General features: G+C 40.7%; 1 protein-coding gene across 4 annotated transcripts in view; it reads left to right on the top strand.

Moving 5' to 3' along the window:
• plxnb1a (plexin b1a) overlaps positions 1-17,581 on the top strand; it is a 69,123-nt gene extending 51,542 nt beyond the window's left edge. For all 4 annotated transcript variants that reach the window (XM_051425172.1, XM_051425174.1, XM_051425175.1 and 1 more), the window contains 19 exons: positions 1,451-1,685; positions 1,812-2,054; positions 2,184-2,360; positions 2,559-2,707; positions 2,971-3,071; positions 3,183-3,400; positions 3,623-3,801; positions 3,904-3,970; positions 5,321-5,467; positions 5,769-5,943; positions 6,694-6,797; positions 6,915-6,999; positions 8,081-8,253; positions 9,885-10,045; positions 11,158-11,305; positions 11,635-11,699; positions 13,184-13,259; positions 13,474-13,548; positions 14,795-17,581. In XM_051425172.1, coding sequence (XP_051281132.1) covers positions 1,451-1,685; positions 1,812-2,054; positions 2,184-2,360; positions 2,559-2,707; positions 2,971-3,071; positions 3,183-3,400; positions 3,623-3,801; positions 3,904-3,970; positions 5,321-5,467; positions 5,769-5,943; positions 6,694-6,797; positions 6,915-6,999; positions 8,081-8,253; positions 9,885-10,045; positions 11,158-11,305; positions 11,635-11,699; positions 13,184-13,259; positions 13,474-13,548; positions 14,795-14,899 — 2,683 coding nt within the window. In that variant the 3' untranslated portion in view covers positions 14,900-17,581. The remainder of the gene's footprint in view (positions 1-1,450; positions 1,686-1,811; positions 2,055-2,183; positions 2,361-2,558; positions 2,708-2,970; positions 3,072-3,182; positions 3,401-3,622; positions 3,802-3,903; positions 3,971-5,320; positions 5,468-5,768; positions 5,944-6,693; positions 6,798-6,914; positions 7,000-8,080; positions 8,254-9,884; positions 10,046-11,157; positions 11,306-11,634; positions 11,700-13,183; positions 13,260-13,473; positions 13,549-14,794) is intronic.

Raw genomic sequence — 17,581 nt, 5'->3', positions numbered from 1 at the left:
GGGGGGGGGGTCCAAACAGTGTCAGGGGAGGCTTAGTGAATGGAAGTGAAAATATTATCGGAATGAGATCACATAGAGTATCCAATATGTTTTTGATTTAGTTAAAGAGAGTTCAGAGATACAGTAGTTCTGGGAAATTTTACCCAGAGTCAGAAATGACTAAATGCCTTAGGGAAGACCTTATGTCTTGTGCTCTGGTGTTTAAGAGGCTAAAAGGTGAGTGTAACAACTCAGGAACCTGATTTGTTTATTGAAAGATTATCAACCATGTTTACAGCAATAGGTTGTGTCGTTATTACTGTTTTGTTAAAATTTCAGGAAACTTTATTTAGGATCGCATTTCTTCCATACCTACTGTACACTACAGGCCAAACATTTGGAAGCAACAAGTTTCTGTTCACAATGCCTTTCTTAAAAACCAGTGTAAATTCTTTGGATTTTGGGAAGTATTTACTTACCTAATTGGTCTCCAACAAAGGAGTTCACTACACCCTGAAGAGACTAGAAGAAACTGGAAGTTATGATAGCAAAAGGTCTGAAAGAAAGCGGGTTATTACAAAAGCAGAGGATAAACATATCATTGTCACAAGTAAGAGAGATCGTCGAAAAACAGCACCACAAATAAGGGAGGAAATCAACATGACAAGGTGCACAACCCACACGGAAAGGGGTAGGATCAAAAAACCACACTTCAAAGAACAAAAAAGGAAGAGCAAGCACACAAATCCGACGACAAGTCACCAAGTACGATTGGTCAAATCACAGAGTCAGCCGCAACAAACTTAACGCCAACACCAGCAACACCCACAAAAACAGGGGGCCAGCAAGGATCAGGATGGGAGTAAAAAGGACAAAAAACACAGCATTTTTTTTTTTTTTAAAATTTTTTTTTTTTTTTTTTTTTTTTTTTTTTAAAAAAAAAAATACCCCAACTTTTTTTCCACCTCTTTCTAAGGTTCCCAAAAAAAAAAGAAGAGGAAGGTGTTCTTCGAAAAATGGTTTGGCCCCCATATTTCCCATGTTTCCCACATGGGATCTCATATGATTAAATGTAGGAAAGATGCTACCACAGGTTGCAACTTGTGGAAATCATGGCACCTATATTTCCTACCTCTTCACCTTGTGGGATAAATAGACTCTGCGGTTCCAAAAATGTCTCCTCTGCAACTGATATTCAGCAGCAGAAAATACTTGGTTTTGCGCTCCATTGCTTTCCAGACACACAAGAAATAGCCCGGCATCAGACTGCCACCATCAGATGAACTGCTGCTGTGCACAATCACATCTGTAGTTTCAGTAAATAGTCCACTAAACTGAAAGATCGCAGCGATGCAAAACTGTCATTTTGACACGCTTAATCGATATCCCAGGATGTCAGATTTCTAATCTAATAAAATGTAATGATCTTTCTAACCATCACTTTCTTCTGTTCCTCTGCTGTCCCCTGCAGTGGAGGCAGAATCATTAGAGTCTCTGGTCAGAACCTGGATGTGGTCCAAGAGCCCAAAATGAGGGTCACCCTCAGTCCTCCCGATACTCTCCCTCCGAGGAGGAGAAGGGGCATCGATAGGAGGAATGGAGTAAGCCTGAGCAAAGGACGGGATCATCGGGGTGCACTGAAGAGATGGAGGAGGATCGTCCCAGAGGCGGACTGCCCCGAGGGCACACTCTGTCATGTCAAACAGGTATGTGATCCTACAGATACGTGATCATACATGCTTTTATTTAAACCTGTAAAATAATTACAATATACCGTTGTCGTATATAAAACTCCTTTACACAACTCTCCTTTTTTTATTGTTCCTCTCCAGTACGAGTCTCGCTGCACAGTGAACAGCTCCTCCCTCATCACGTGTCCGACTCCGGCGGTGGGTTCGGAGGCCAGGAGGGCCAGGGTCAAAGTTCACTTTCTGTTGGACAGCCTCCACTTTGACTTCAGTGCTGCGGGGAACGAAGCCTTCAGCTATGAGCCCAACCCGCAGCTCTACCCTCTGAACCAGAATGACCCGAACAAACCGTACCACCACAAACCTGGCAGCATCATCTCTGTCGAGGTGCGTGCCAGTAACCTTCCCCTCCCGTCTTCTGTCTGTCTCCGAGCCTCAGAACAGCTGCAGTACTGACATTTCCCACATTCATAGTAAATACTACAGTTTAACTCATGTTGTATCTTTCTCTTCTAGGGAGAGAACCTGGATCTAGCCATCTACAAGCATGAAGTGGAGGCTCGGATAGGGGAGGGGGTGTGTTCGGTGAAGACCCTGACCCACAACCACTTGTACTGTGAACCGCCGGCCCAGCAGCCCTCAGTCATAGCCGGCAACAAACAGGATGGCATGGACAGTCTGCCTGAGTTCACAGTGAGTAAATGTGACTGAGAACTTGCAATTCAAATGCATGAAATACTCCACTGATTAGATGGAATCAGTATAGAGGAACATCAGTCCGTGACTGCATACTAAACTGTTTAACTCACACTGGTTAAACTTGATCTTGATGGCTGCACCAATAGTTTTTTTTCCTTTATGGTGTAAAATGTCTGTCATTGTGCTTTCCAGGTGAAAATGGGGAATCTGAACTTCACTCTGGGCAGAGTGCAGTATGACAGCCAGGCCCAGTCTACATTTCCTCTGGAGGCTCAGGTGGGAGTCGGGGTGGGAGCCTCCATAGTGGCTCTCATTGTGCTCATCATAGTCCTCATATACAGGTAAACAGCACTTCATTTCAACGGATTTACCTCATTGTCCATAACAGGCTACAATGTGCAGTACCTCACTGATTCCCAACCTTTTTCTATCATTGAATAAACTGGGTTAGCAGTATTGGAACAACCCTGCTGACTGGAATATGATTTTCAGTCATACCTGCCATTTTTTCGATACCTATCATCTTCTTCTTCTTCTTCTATTAACATGGTGCTGCTTTATTTCTTTACCTGAATGTTGTCTTGCCGTCATTGTTGTTTGTCAGGAGGAAAAGCAAACAGGCCATGAGGGACTACAAGAAGGTGCAGATCCAGCTGGAGAACCTGGAGACCAGTGTGAGAGATCGCTGTAAGAAGGAGTTCACAGGTATAATCCAAACCTTCTCCTAGTAACTTTTAGAAAATAACACCAGCTTAGTGTCCCAACATAAGGAAGATGCACAAACTGATGCCTTCATTCCCTTCCACCTTCCTCCAGACCTGATGACAGAGATGATGGACATGTCCAGTGATCTGGTGGGTTCAGGGATTCCCTTCCTGGATTACCGGGCGTACGCCGAGCGCATCTTCTTCCCGGGCCATCAGGAGTCGCCACTGAGACGAGACCTGGATGTTCCAGAGAGTCGGAGGCAGACGGTGGAGCAAGGGCTGGTTCAGCTGTCCAATCTGCTCAACAGTAAACTCTTTCTCACCAAGGTCAGGGTTGTTGTTGTTGTTGTTGTTATTTTTGTTGTTGGAGCAATTTATTTAATAAAGAGTTTGTTTTTAGGAATGCAGATTATATGTGGATGCACAAGAGCCATTCACAACCACATTACACCCTGGGAGCAGTTTGTTATTGGGAAAGATCTCCATTTTGTTGTGTAGAAACTATAATAACATTATACTTTTCCTAATAACTCACTGTTGTCTCTCCAGTTTATTCACACTTTGGAGGTCCAGCGGACGTTCTCCCCAAGGGACCGTGCTTATGTGGCCTCTCTGCTGACTGTAGCCCTGCATGGTAAACTGGAGTACTTCACAGACATCCTGAAGACACTGCTTAACGATCTTGTGGAACAGTATGTGGCCAAGAACCCCAAACTGATGCTGAGGAGGTAAGAATGATCTCATTTGGACAGTTTATGTCCAGCACTGGCTCTCTGGTATTCTCCAAATCCATAAATAGTTTGCTTACATGTGTGCTTTTCCATTTCCAGAACGGAGTCGGTGGTTGAGAAGCTTTTGACAAACTGGATGTCCATCTGTCTGTTTACCTTTCTGAGGGTATGTATGCTAGTGTTTTACATTTGGTCAGAGATCAGTGAATGGAAATGAAATCTGTATTAAAGCTGCACTAGGTAACTTTTATAAAAATAACTTTTTGTCATTGTTGCTGTGTTCTGACAGAAGTTCATGAGACAGATAATCTGTGAAAAAAAATCAGGTCCTCCTATCAGAGCCAAGAGAGATATAAAGGTCTGTGGGTTGGCAGTTAATTGTTGAGTCTCATTCTCAGGGTCCTTAAGCGTCTGTCTTTGACACCCTGGTTGTTTTCGTTCTGGTCTAATTGCTGGTTGTAAAATGCATCACTACCAGTGCACCAGCGCATGAATTTCTCCACAGACACCAGATTAATAACCTCTGGTATACTGTGACATACAGAGAGATTTACCTGCCGGTGATTGGCTCAATCAACACTGTGTGAACTTGTTTGAAAAGGGCACGAATGTAATGGATGTTCGTTTATATGTAAAAGCCCGGCACTCAGGGCGACCTTGTTGCTCACCTGACAGAGCATGTGCCCCAGGTACAAAGGCTGAGGCCTTCCTGCAGCGGCCCAGGTTCGATTCTAACCTCTCTCTCTTCCCCCTTTCCTTACACTCACACACTTCAGTGGTCACTATCCATTAAAGGTCCCTTTCTCCAGCTTTAAAACCCTATTGACCTCACAAGGTCTTCATCAGGACTAAAATAGTAACAGAGTGATTACACTTACTACTAAATACTCTATATAGAATACGAATAAACATTGCATGATGATATGTCATAATTTAATGACCAACAATGGTCAAAGTAAAGTAGCACATGTTACTGTAGTTCAGTGCTTCCCGTTTTTGGCTTTTGACCCCTATAATGAAGCTGTTTATGACCCCTCATCACAGATTATGGTTTTGGAATGTTTTTTTATTTGAATGATTTAGGAGCCCCATGGAAGTATTATCATAATAATAAAAAATCCAGAGAAGAGAAAATACACACACAAAAAACAAACTAAAGTTTGTGTAATGAATATATATTAGATTTTTTTACTGCTTCTCTAAATATTATATAGATCTTGAATCCCTTTGTGACTCTCCAGTTTGAGAACCACGGCTATAGTTATAGCTGTCATATCAAATAATATAACTTTGCTGCTGTCATTTTTCCAGGAGAATCCATAAAATGAATATTTCATTGTACACAGCAGACACAAGTTAGAAACAATTAAAACGTATCACAAATGGAAACTCTCCTTTGAACCAGTTAATCAGTACAGAGTGGCCAATCCTGCATCACTCGGTCAGGGGACACTGACTGAATGAGTGTGTGTTGTGTAAGGACATTGTTGACCTTCCGTCTTTCATGCTTGGCCAGGAGTCAGCAGGGGAGTCGTTCTACATGCTGTTCAGAGCAATAAAGCACCAGGTGGACAAGGGACCTGTGGACGCCGTGACAGGAAAAGCCAAGTACACGCTGAATGACAACCGGCTGCTGCGAGAGGACGTGGAGTACCGCACGCTGGTTAGAACACACATAGATACATATACAGTATATTAACACAGGCAGGGTTCATATATTAACAAAGTGTCTGTGTGTTACTAAAACATTTGACTTTTTTCTTGGTTTTCATCCTCCTCCTCCTCCTCCTCCTCCTCATTTTTGGTGGCATTAAGTTTGTGTATTTAGCCCTTTTTTTCTGAATTCAATTTTCAATTACTAATTTAGACGCGTTGTACTTAAACACTTCCCCACAAACTGAAACTCTGCACAGTGGTATCACAATATTTCAGGCAATAATCAGCCCTGCTGTTCATCTGTCCAGACCCTAAACGTTGTGATGCCAGCTGCAGCCGCCAGCGGAGGCACTACTACCCAGACGGTCCCTGCCAAAGTCCTGGACTGTGACACCATCACCCAAGTGAAGGAGAAACTTGTGGAACAAACCTGGAAGGGGACCTCCTTTTCCCAGAGGCCACACATAGACTCATTACACCTCGGTAAGTCTGCTTCAGAACTGCAGGAAATTTGAGTTTTCAAACACAAACAGTTAAATCTTAAATCAAAGAATTGCCAGCTCCATGTGCACCTGGATTTCCAAAAGAGTATACATTGTCTAATTTCCTCTGAGATTTGGACATATATAACCTTTTTAACACATAGTTCTCAGTAAATTACTGAGATAACCTTTTAGGCACTGCTAGTGATTGTCACTATTCACACATGCAGCTTCATTCAGGAACATTTCAGTCGTTTCACACATGGCAATGCTGGAATAGATGGGGACAGTCCAGCAGATGGCGGTAATGCAACACTTATGGATGCCGCCATAAAACTCAAATGAAGAAGAAGACGGTTTGAAGGCCAGTTGTACAGCTGCCTATCAGTTTCACCCTCCGCACTGACTGAGATGAGCTCCCTTATTTCTGAATCAGTCCAGTTACCAAACCTTCTTAAAGAACAGAGCTTGAACCCTTTTGACTGGTTCGCTCGCTCCACATGGAAGCACCTTTTTGACGTAATCCTTTACATGCTGGCAATGTTACTACTTTCATTCACAACACAGCCACACAGGCTTCTTCCCTGAAATGTTAGGTCTTGTACAGATTTCCTGACTACAGAACTCTCTCTGAAGGGATAGACTGCATGTGTGAAAGGGGTTCATGTCTGTAGTGTCACTGAAACTCATATTTAAATCTGCAATGTTCAGCAGTAGCATGAGGTTACGGTTATGTTTTTTTTCCTTCCAGAGTGGCGTGCAGGTGTTGCAGGTCACCTAATCCTATCAGATGAGGACCTGACGTCAGTAGTGCAAGGCTCATGGAAGCGCCTCAATACACTGCAACACTACAAGGTCTCACAATCAATCTTGCATGTGCAGAATAAAGCCTTTAGACTCATAAAATTCATCTAATTGTTTGAGGCAGTATGTTCCCAATGTGTGAACGTTTCGATACAAACTGTGATGCAGGTCCCCGATGGAGCAACAGTGGCCCTCGTCCCCAGGAACACCAAACATCACCTCCATGACAGCCATGATTACATGCCTGGAGAAAGTGAGTCTCGCTTCTTGCAATTTTCTGTGGATTGTACACACTAGAGACATTAGATACTACTACTAGATACTAGATATGAACCGATACAATAAGGAAGTTCTACACAGCAAAAACAGCCCTTCTAGAAACAAGCCAGATATTCTTAAATAATATCATATTTTCTTAAATTGAGCAAGATAATCTACTAGTGGGGTAAAACAGTTTTGCTTGGCTAGAATTCTTAAAACTAGCAGAAAAATCTAGCCACTGAAAGACTGTAATGTGCCTGAAAACTAGAAAAATGCCAAGACTGTAGCCAACTTGTGCTTATTACAAGCAATTAACTCAGTTATTTAAGGTAAAGTATTTTGGTCACTTTATTGAGCTAAATAAAAATAATAAATCTAGATTAATAGTTAGCCAAAAATCTTCAGTTCAAGATGAAGCTTGATTTATGTTGCACAGGTGTTATTTTTACCTCATAATCTGATATTGAAGCTTGCAACAAGACAGGAGTATGAGGAGCTGAACTTATGGGCTGTCTTTAAAGTGCATGCAAAGTAATCAATAAAGCTTTTTATTTAGTTTTTATTTTGTTTTCCATTTGTTAATTTTTTAGACTTCAGACAAACTTAAGATTCATCTCGGCCTCCTCCCATTACATACACAACCTCCAGTTTACACAATATTGCCCGATGCAATTCCGATTTTATTTTCTCTGTTAACATCTCACCAAAATATTAAATTATGTAGTGTATATTGTGAGCAACTACGTGTAATATATACTGAGAAAAAGGGAGGTAAAAACACAGAAAATCAATCAGTCTAGACATTTTTAAACAACCTCCCCTGAACACACACTCACACCCACATATCTTTTATGTGTACATAAGCAGGATCAGTGCAGATATTAATGCAGCCACATATTAGCTGAAAACAGTCTAAATGACCAGAGGAGGTCGCTGTTTGACTGTGTATGCATGTTTTATGTTGCACTGGGAAGCTGAGAGTGAGCAATAAAAGTAGTTGTGAAACAACAGAGAAATGGACAATACCCAGCCAAAATAAATTTACTCATTCTACTGCTGTCTCCTCCTACCAGAGACCCCTATGCTTGACGACGGGGAAGAGGGAGGAGTGAGGCTTTGGCACCTCGTCAAAGCCAGCGAGGAGTCCGAGCTGCCCAAGCACAGGAGAGGCAGTCTGAGGGAGAGGGGCGGCGAGAGGGCCAAGGCTATCCCTGAGATCTATCTCACACGGCTGCTTTCCATGAAGGTAAGACTCAGGGGTCTCAAACTCAGATTGATGTTGGTATTGTCATCTCATAGCAGGACCTCTTTAACGTTCAAGTAGAAAGCACAATATTCTGAAAATATTTCTATTAATAACATCTTACTAATACATCATAAAAACACCCACTTACATTTTTATATCATCATTTTATATCTTTTTTGGTTTTGCAAGCCCTAAAACCTGCTCTCTTCTTATCAACCCTTTGACCCTTGCCATTATTTGTTGGCAAACAAAATACAATAGTTATATAAAGCGGTAGTTAGAATAAAAAAAAAAAAATGAAATAATAATAATTATAATCTTATGGGTCAGATTATATTATATTTTAGACCTCATAGGATGGAGGGCCGGAATGGCCCGGGACCGGCAGTTTGAGATCCCGGTCCTGAATGGTATCCTTCGAGGTGGTGCTCACACATATTTGAAAATGTTTTGCATAATGACATTTACCACATGGCCACATTCTTTTTATGAAATACTATATAAATACAGTTTCTTCTTCTTATTATTAAATTATCAGTCTGTCAGTCAACATTATTAAACATGGGATACGTCAGATTGTGACAAAGGAAGCGAACGTGACCAAACATTAACAGAAGACTTTAAGATCGCTTTGGCCCTGAACAGTTTCTGCCTGAGTCATGTCAGATAGATTTTCATCAGCAATGGTGGTTGTTAAACAATGAAGACAACAACTCCCATGATCCCACGCTACTTCACAAAGTCATCAAACTAGTCTTTTGTTATTGTTCTGATGTGAGAGACCTCCTAGCGGCAGAGATTACTAAATGTATGCACTTTATGCACTGTGTAAAACTTGCAAGATGCTATTGCACCATAAAGAGCAACAGCTGTCCTCTTCTCTTATAGCGAGTAAAACCCTCTGGTTCACTGGGTTCAAACTCAGGAGCCTTTATGAGCATGGCTTTTTTGAGCTAACTTATCTTGAGGTAATATTTTCACAAAGAAGCCATTATCAGTCTTGATCCAGAGTTTTTATTTACAACATATGAAATATTTATTTTTAATACATCTATTGACCTAACACATTGCATCGGGGTCTTTTCTGTTCTGACCACAATAAATTAATTGATTATTTGCATGGTATAAAAGTCGCAGTGGACAATGTACAGTGTATTGGATAACAAACTCTTGACCAGTTTCAGAATGGTTAAAGAGGTACTTCAGCAATTTATTATTGCAAGAGGTAAAAATCTGTGGATATGGGTCAAGCTCCAAAAAAACACAGCTTCCTACATTTCCCATAATGCAACATGATAGTGTCTTTCATTAGACCTTGCCTAATAGACATATTTCAAATCCAACACCACCAGTTTTTAATGCAGACTGTTATAAAGTTTTAACCTTCAAGCCCACGCTGAGATAACCATGACATCACTGATGACATCATCCGGGTTATTTTCTCAGACGTGACAAAGCAACAAAATATATTATACGACTGTTGAGGCACAGGAAAAATCAGTAGAGTGGCCCTTTATTTTGTGGTTTATTTGAATTTAAATGAGAATATTGTAAATCAACAGATAACCCAATGTGTGTGTATGTGTATACGTCGTTTATTTATCGGTTCCGCTGTCTCGGCTCTGTCTCAGGGAACACTGCAGAAGTTTGTGGATGATTTATTCACCGCGATCCTCAGCACCAGTCGTCCTGTACCTCTGGCTGTCAAATACTTTTTCGATCTGTTGGATGAGCAGGCCCTGCAGCACAACATCACAGACCCTGAGACCATCCACATCTGGAAGACCAACAGGTAATTGGCTGGCAGCAGCAGGAGCTCACAAAGGGAGACAGGGTTGGAAGCCAGAAATGGGTCGCAGGCCAACTTCTGGTGGACCGCCATATGAGAGGAGTTATAAACACGCTTCAGGGGGAATTTAATGTCAGCAAAGCCTGCCCACACAGAACATATGGACAACACTTGATCGCATGGTTTTACTATGACCTAATGTTAAGATACATTTAAAATGCCAGAATACTGTATCAAAAATATCCCTGAAGTGGTTCCTGGAAATATCACCAGAGCTCATGAAGCCGTTATCAAAGGGTTACTTAGGCCCCTTTGGGCAGGATAGAGGAGGAACATACCAAATGATACATTTTGTTCCCTTTTTAGTTCTGGTCAAGTGTAAACCTACTGAACTACTGCAGGTTGAGCTGCTCTCATTGGCTGCGCAGTTTCGACTCGGCCATAGCAGCAACAATGGTGGCTCACCTGATCACACACGTTCTTGTATTACAGCTAAACAGTACACTATGTTTCTGAAACCATTTGAACTGAGAAGTCAGTAGCACATTGGACGAATCTTGCTATATAGTATAGTTTTGTACGCTGCACTGGACGGAAGAATGACTTGTCAATCATAAGGTATCCACGCCCAAAAGCATACCCTGCTTTATCGTCTATTTTTAATGGGTACAAAATTTCATTTTCTGTTGATTCCGGTGGCCCCTGTGGACAAAAGGGATGTTTCTAACATCTTGTTACATTGATTTCAAGAGGGAATCTGACCAAATCCAACATGTTGGCAGGTATGGTCTTGTTTGTTAATCTCGGTCATATTGAGGCAATTTTACGGTATTAAATTGGAACTGTTTTATAATAGTTATAAACTCCTTGTAGTACGTTTAACTAAATATTCAGATATCAAATATCCAAAGTTTGTTGGGATCAAACCAAGCATATTCGGTATGAAAGCACCATTTAAGAACCTTCTGGTATTCGGCAGTGGTTGTAATCAGAATGAAAGGTTCATTGAAACATGTCCTTTCCTCTTACATATAAATGTGCTGTGTCTTGATATACATTACAATCAGCGGATCGTTATTGACATGTGCATGGGCATTTCCCTTCTTGCCAAACAGTTTACCCCTGCGGTTCTGGATCAATATCCTCAAGAACCCACAGTTCATCTTTGACGTGCAGACCTCAGACCACGTGGATGCTGTGCTGTCCGTCATTGCCCAGACCTTTATGGATTCCTGCACCATCGCTGACCACAAACTGGGACGGGTGAGCGAATCACTTTATGGCACTGCCAGTATTATAGAACAGTATTACATTACTGCATTATACAGTAATACAATTACATGACTATATACACTACACATTCACATCACATATCTATCTAATTTGTATACAGTGCTAGTATCTAGCACTGTATACAAATTGAAGTTTTGTAAAATGTGTGAAACCCAATAATAGAAATCATGTACTTGGCGGCTGTAATGAGCCCTCAAGCTGTGTTTTGTACCCGATGCATCGTTTAGTCTACAGTGCTTTGTGTTACCTGTCTTGTGCGAGATTCAGGACGCGTTTCTCCATCTGTCTTCCTTGCACAGGACTCTCCCATCAACAAGTTGCTCTACGCCAGAGACATCCCGCGCTACAAACAGATGGTGGAGAGGTAAGAATATGGCAGCCAGTTGCCCCACTGACCCCCAGGCATAAAAAGACACTGGAGAGGGGGGAGGGGGGGAGGGAGGGAAGGAGGGATAGAGCGAGGCCTAGGACAATCTGTCAGTGGCAGACAGAGGGTAGACTAAGCCTGCGAGGCTTCCATGCATGGATGGTCTGAGAGCAGACTGCTACACTTACTGCTGCCTGCTGCACATTAAACCCTACAGATTACACTGGTGATGTATTAAAACTATGCTATTCAAGTTGTTTATGTAATAAATATGGCTGTTTTATAAGCCTTATTAGCATGCTATAGAGTGATCCTGTATTACCATATGGAATTAAACAGACACAAACAGTGCACACCTTTTAGGAATGGCGGACATGATAATTGATGAAATGAACTGAGTAACTTCAAAACAACTAATAATTTAGTTTTTGCTGACCTCCAGTGGTTTAACTTCTCACCTTACTGCAGTGTTAGTGTGGTCAGTACACAGCAGTTGGTGCAGCAGTTTTAAAACTCTAAACCAGAGGAGTTTTTCAGATTGGTATGACTAGCCTAAAGTTAGTCCAGTCTTAGACTCTGGTAGCCTCCTAATCTTACGTCTGCTCTAATCGTTCATAGTGATGAACCCATAGAGAACAATGAGTTTTAGCATATTTCAGCTCATTGTTTTGGTGTTACAGCCATTGGTTCAGACTCACAGCTCTCATCTTAGTTGTATCCAGCAGCAGACTCCAAATGGCGGCTAATGTTCCTCCATGGGTACTAACATGTTGGCCTTGCCAACTTATACAATGTCGATATTTGTGGCAAACCACAGTGGCAAAAAAAAAAAAGATTCCTGCAGACGCCATTAGGAGCACTAGGAGGAGCCAGAGGAACCTATTTTTTTCACAGATTATCTGTCTCATGTACTCAGTTTCAGCAGTAATGACAAAAAAATATATTTTTCATAAGAATTACACTGCAGCTTTAAGGTAAAAGCATTATAAGTATAAATTTAATACGTGCCATTGAAAAAATGTGTATATGTATGTTTTTATACTGTATATTGTATTGGAGGCATTTAATTTTCATTTAATATAACACTGCATTTTTATTGGGCAAACTATGGATTCCAAACCTGCTTAACTTTTAGCCCCAGTCTTTACACTCGCTGGGTATAAACTGATGCAGCGATGTTTGTCTGTGTGACTGACCCGAGTTTGGCTCCTCATGAACACATGCTCTGCTCTAAGATAACCAGCTCTGCTTATTATACAAATTTCCCATTTTTAGTTATGACCGTGTCACATGAGTTTGTCTGTACATACGGTACACGCTCTCTATGCATTCTGCTGTCTGGGTTGTATAGAAGCTGCTGAAAAATTCTGGCATGAAGGGGTTCAAGAACGTGGAAGCATCAAATTATCTTCGATTCCTTTGCAGTCCATGCAGTTCTTTCTTGCTTTTCTATACATAGCTCTACACTTCTCTCTCTCCAGGTACTATGCAGACATCCGTCAGACCATCTCTGCCAGTGACCAGGAGATGAACTCTGCTCTGGCAGAACTCTCTCGCGTATGTTACCCACTCTTGTTTCCCCAATTTGCAAAAATAACTTTTTTGGGCAAAGGCTGAACACATAAATCATTTTAGGACCATCTGGGTGGATGGCTAACAAGCTAGATGTGGAGTTTGTAATAAAATATGCATGGCAACCAATGCAGCTTTTAACAGCCTCCACCCCCTGACGTTTCTTCACCACCTCTCTATTTTTACTCTCCCAAAACAGAATTATACTGCTGAGGTCAACTGCCTTGTGGCTTTACATGAGCTGTACAAGTACATCAACAAATACTATGATCAAGTGAGTACAATGATTTTTGGGTTGTACAGTATGTTGTGCTGTGGTTCAGATGCATCTCGACTACATGTCATTACACATTACACAAAATACACAACCTCATATGGTAAATATTCATTTGTGAAACATGCACAGCCATGGCACATTTTAAAATACGTTTGGTAAAAGACGTCTAAATATGTGCTTGATGGGTAAACGAATGATATCATGCTAAGAGACTGAGACTAATGTCCCGAGCAAAAAGTCAGCAATGAAGGAGGCTGCTTAGCCAACCAGTCCATGTTCATTTTTAAAGATACAAGAAAAAAGGATGATGACTAACCGATATTATTGAATATGAATGTAATATTATTTCGCTATAACATTAGCTCGACTCCCCAAATCCAATAAAGAGCAGGACACAACAGCTAATACACTAAACTAAACTCTGATAGTATCCAGGACCAGCTTTCAGAGAAATGGAGAAATACTGCAGAGAGGATGTACCAGCCATGAACAGGGCTTTTTTTATGTCACCTGTTACACCACAAACTAATGTAATGCTTCTTGGCCTTTAAGTTAGTCAGATAGTAAGCTAGACAGGCATGCTATCTAATGCAGCTTATGTTGGGGTGGACAAATACCCTCTTTGACGCATTCTGTACAGTTTTTGATCGGGCAGATCTGCCATGCCTAGTTACAGTTGCTGTTTGGGGGACGGGTTCTGCAAATGGTCAATTATAGATGTTCCCCAATTTCTTAACCTGACTGGTTTGTTACACAGAACCATCTGGGTAGTTGTCATTGGAAACTTTTTAGAAAAGGGCAGGTACTTTCAATAAAATACTTGGCAAGTGATTGGATGAACCATCTGTCAATCACCATGTATCACTTCTTGCTCTCCGGAAATAATCTCTGATTCTGATGCAAGTGATGCTAGCAGCATCTACGCATTCTTCTCACACACACGCATTAAACCACAGCTGTAGCTCATGCTGTAGCTGCCAGTAGTTCCTCAGAGGATGCTGATTTGTCTGTAACCACCGTGGTTGGACACAAGCACATAGCTTGAAGCCTCCAGGACGGATTCCCGTGTGATCTCGTGATTTTGTGGTCTTGTGAGTCCAGCTGTGAAGCAAGGTTACCAAATTCCCTCAACCTTTCACTTCCGCTTATATAAGGATCAACCCATTGTAGAAATGATTAACATTCAATGCAAAGCTAAACAAATTGTAATGATTTTAATCAAATTTTTTCCATCTTCTGTCAGATTATCACAGCCCTGGAAGAGGACTCCACAGCCCAGAAGATGCAGCTTGGTTACAGGCTCCAACAGATTGCTGCTGCCGTAGAAAACAAAGTCACAGATCTATGACCCCGAGGACACGATAGATCTTTCCTTGAACCTTAAAGCAGAGGACAATGACAGAAGGTTCCATCTCCTTTTTAAGACAAGGGAGGACAAAGGAACGTAGTGGCACTGTGATTTTGCTGTCATTTTGACAGACTCATTTTTAGTGACGGGAGAAATTATCTTAAGAGGATCACTGACAGTGGCCATGTTTCCTGTCCCATATAAGACTCCCTTGATATTTCCACAGATTCTTACACTGGGAGTAAAATGGCACTGCTCTAAGGGGGAAAAAAGAGAAAATGTGAAACACAGCACATCAAAACAAATTCCCTCTGAACGATGAGATCTCTCGTAAGGATTTCCCATGTTGAATTCGCACTAAAGGGAGAATATGAGAAGAGATCTTTTTGTTTTTCCTACGTGTCTTGGTGGAAGATTTTCTTGGCAAAGTGCACATTCCTATTACAGCTATACTTACTAGTCTTGTGCTGAGGCATGGATGCTGTAGGTGTGCTGGATGAAGAAACCGTAAAGGAGGAGAAAAAGGGAAAAGGAGGATGTCAACGGCTACGGTTTTCTACCACGTTGTGTCAAAGTCTTACCTAAAGGACGAACAGATAATGACACTGTCAAAGTGCTGTGGAGGCCTGAGCAACCGCTCACTGTGTTCGAAGGATGTTTTCATTCTGCTTTTAGCTTCCTTAAATCATTCGACCAAGTCTTACTCTATGATGTTTAACTGGCTGTTACTGGACAGTTTGTTTTTCTGTGTAAACAATTTCCCAGGATAGGCTTTCTTTTTTTATTTTTTAATTGTCACATCGCCACTCGTCCCTTTACTGCAATTTGTAGATGATGCCTCATGTAGTTTGAACTTAAAACCAGTGTTTTGTAAAAGTGATGATTTTTGCGGACGTAGTGCGTGAATACTCTCAACCTACTTACTGCTATTGTGAATGTTCCTTTTCTTAAGTAATGTTTCGCAGATGTTGATATCTAGTTTGTAAAAAAATGTTTTTCTATGTATTACCCAAGACAATTGACCCTGGGTAAGTCCCGCGGCTTTTTTGTTCTGTGCTTCAATAACAATTGAGCCAAATTTTGAAGAGGGTTGAAAAATAAAAGCCATATATAATATATACAGTTAAATCTTAAGTTAGCTAGCTAATTTTACTGGAATGCTAGTTAACTAGGTAGCTAATTTATGTCAATCATTAGTTAGCTAGTTAGCTAGCCAACATTTTTCTAACATTTAAATAACAATTTAGCTGTTAACATTCTAACAGCTATATTAAGGTGTAAGTATATAAGTGTCGCTTTAATCTTCTAAGATAGGCTAGCTTAGCTTGTTTTTGGAGCACAGAGCAAAAAGGGGCGGGGCTTAAGAAGGGGTCAATTTGGCAGAGCTAATTCATTAACTGATCCGTCCTCAAAAAAAGCCATGAAAGTAAAATCTTCTACTTAACTTTAACTATAGACAAAATCTGTAATAGCACTGCTGTAATCTGTACTAATTCAGTGAAAAATTATGATCCTAGCACGACTTATTAGGAAATAAATACAAATACATGAATAAGGTGACTGAGGTGACTGTGAAATATTGTAGAATACAGTTGCTACATATTTATACAGTTATTTCTCATATATGTGCATTTTATAGATTTATTTAAATTGCGTTGTCCAGTTTATTTTCAATGTAAGTCAGGTTTGATCATCCATATGACATGTTCTGGCTATTTTCTGTTTTTGGATTTAAACATTTTTCACATAGCCAGTACTCAAGTGAATTGTTAAGTTTTCCTTGAGGTTTGTTGACTAGACCGAAGTCGCACCCGTAAATTTAGTCTGTAACTGTATGACCCTTTAACGACGGGCTTTTCCAGGCTGAAGGAAATCGAGGAAACTGCACTGGTTGGTTGTTAGTGCAGGATTGTTATTTTTTTTTACACAAACATTTCACGCTGACAGAACAACTTTGATTTTAAGCTTTAATTTGCATTTATGTTGTTGGTGTCAGAGCGGATGCCAGATTTGAACAGTGTTACGGCAGAGCAAAGCTTTTAGAAATTCCTCCTTTCCTCTCAAAATTGAAATCAGAGAGTATGATTAATGAACAAAGGTGCCTGTGTTTCCTGTCGCTTTGTGATGCCACATGTGAAAGTCTTTTTGCTAGTTTTTTCCAATTTAATTTATTTTGTATTTATTTTATTGCTACATGTTGTTGAATATCTTTTTTCTGACATATAAAATAACAGCGGTTATACCCCTTCTTAGTCAGATGTTGCATTCACTATCATGTTTTGGTTTTTTTTCGAAGAAAAGTAAGAGCCTTTTTTTTATCCATTGACTGGCTCTTATTATAGATGTGAGAAAATCAAATTCACAGTCAGCCGTCTGAAATTCTCGATGCTCTCCTTTTATAATTTGCATCCGTTTTAGAGGCAATAGGGAAATATGATTTTTAATGTTGCAAGCGATTATTCTGTACATTAAAAAAAAAACATTATCACCATCCTTTGCCATGCACATTAGTGTTGCGTGTGGCTTACTTGTGTACGCAAAGCTCCGTTCTGATGTTTCACCATTTTTCTTGTAGATACATACTGCTTCTTAAGTGCTTCTGACTTTAGTGTTCTCTAACTAATTGATAGGAAGAACCTAACAACAACTTAATGTGATCCAATAAAGTGCTCCCGGTGTTAA

The sequence above is a fragment of the Dicentrarchus labrax genome, unplaced genomic scaffold (genome assembly GCF_905237075.1).
Source record: "Dicentrarchus labrax unplaced genomic scaffold, dlabrax2021, whole genome shotgun sequence".
Classification (NCBI taxonomy): Eukaryota; Metazoa; Chordata; class Actinopteri; family Moronidae; genus Dicentrarchus; species Dicentrarchus labrax.
The sequence above is the reverse complement of the archived record's forward strand: the minus strand, read 5'-3'. Positions and strand labels throughout refer to the sequence as shown.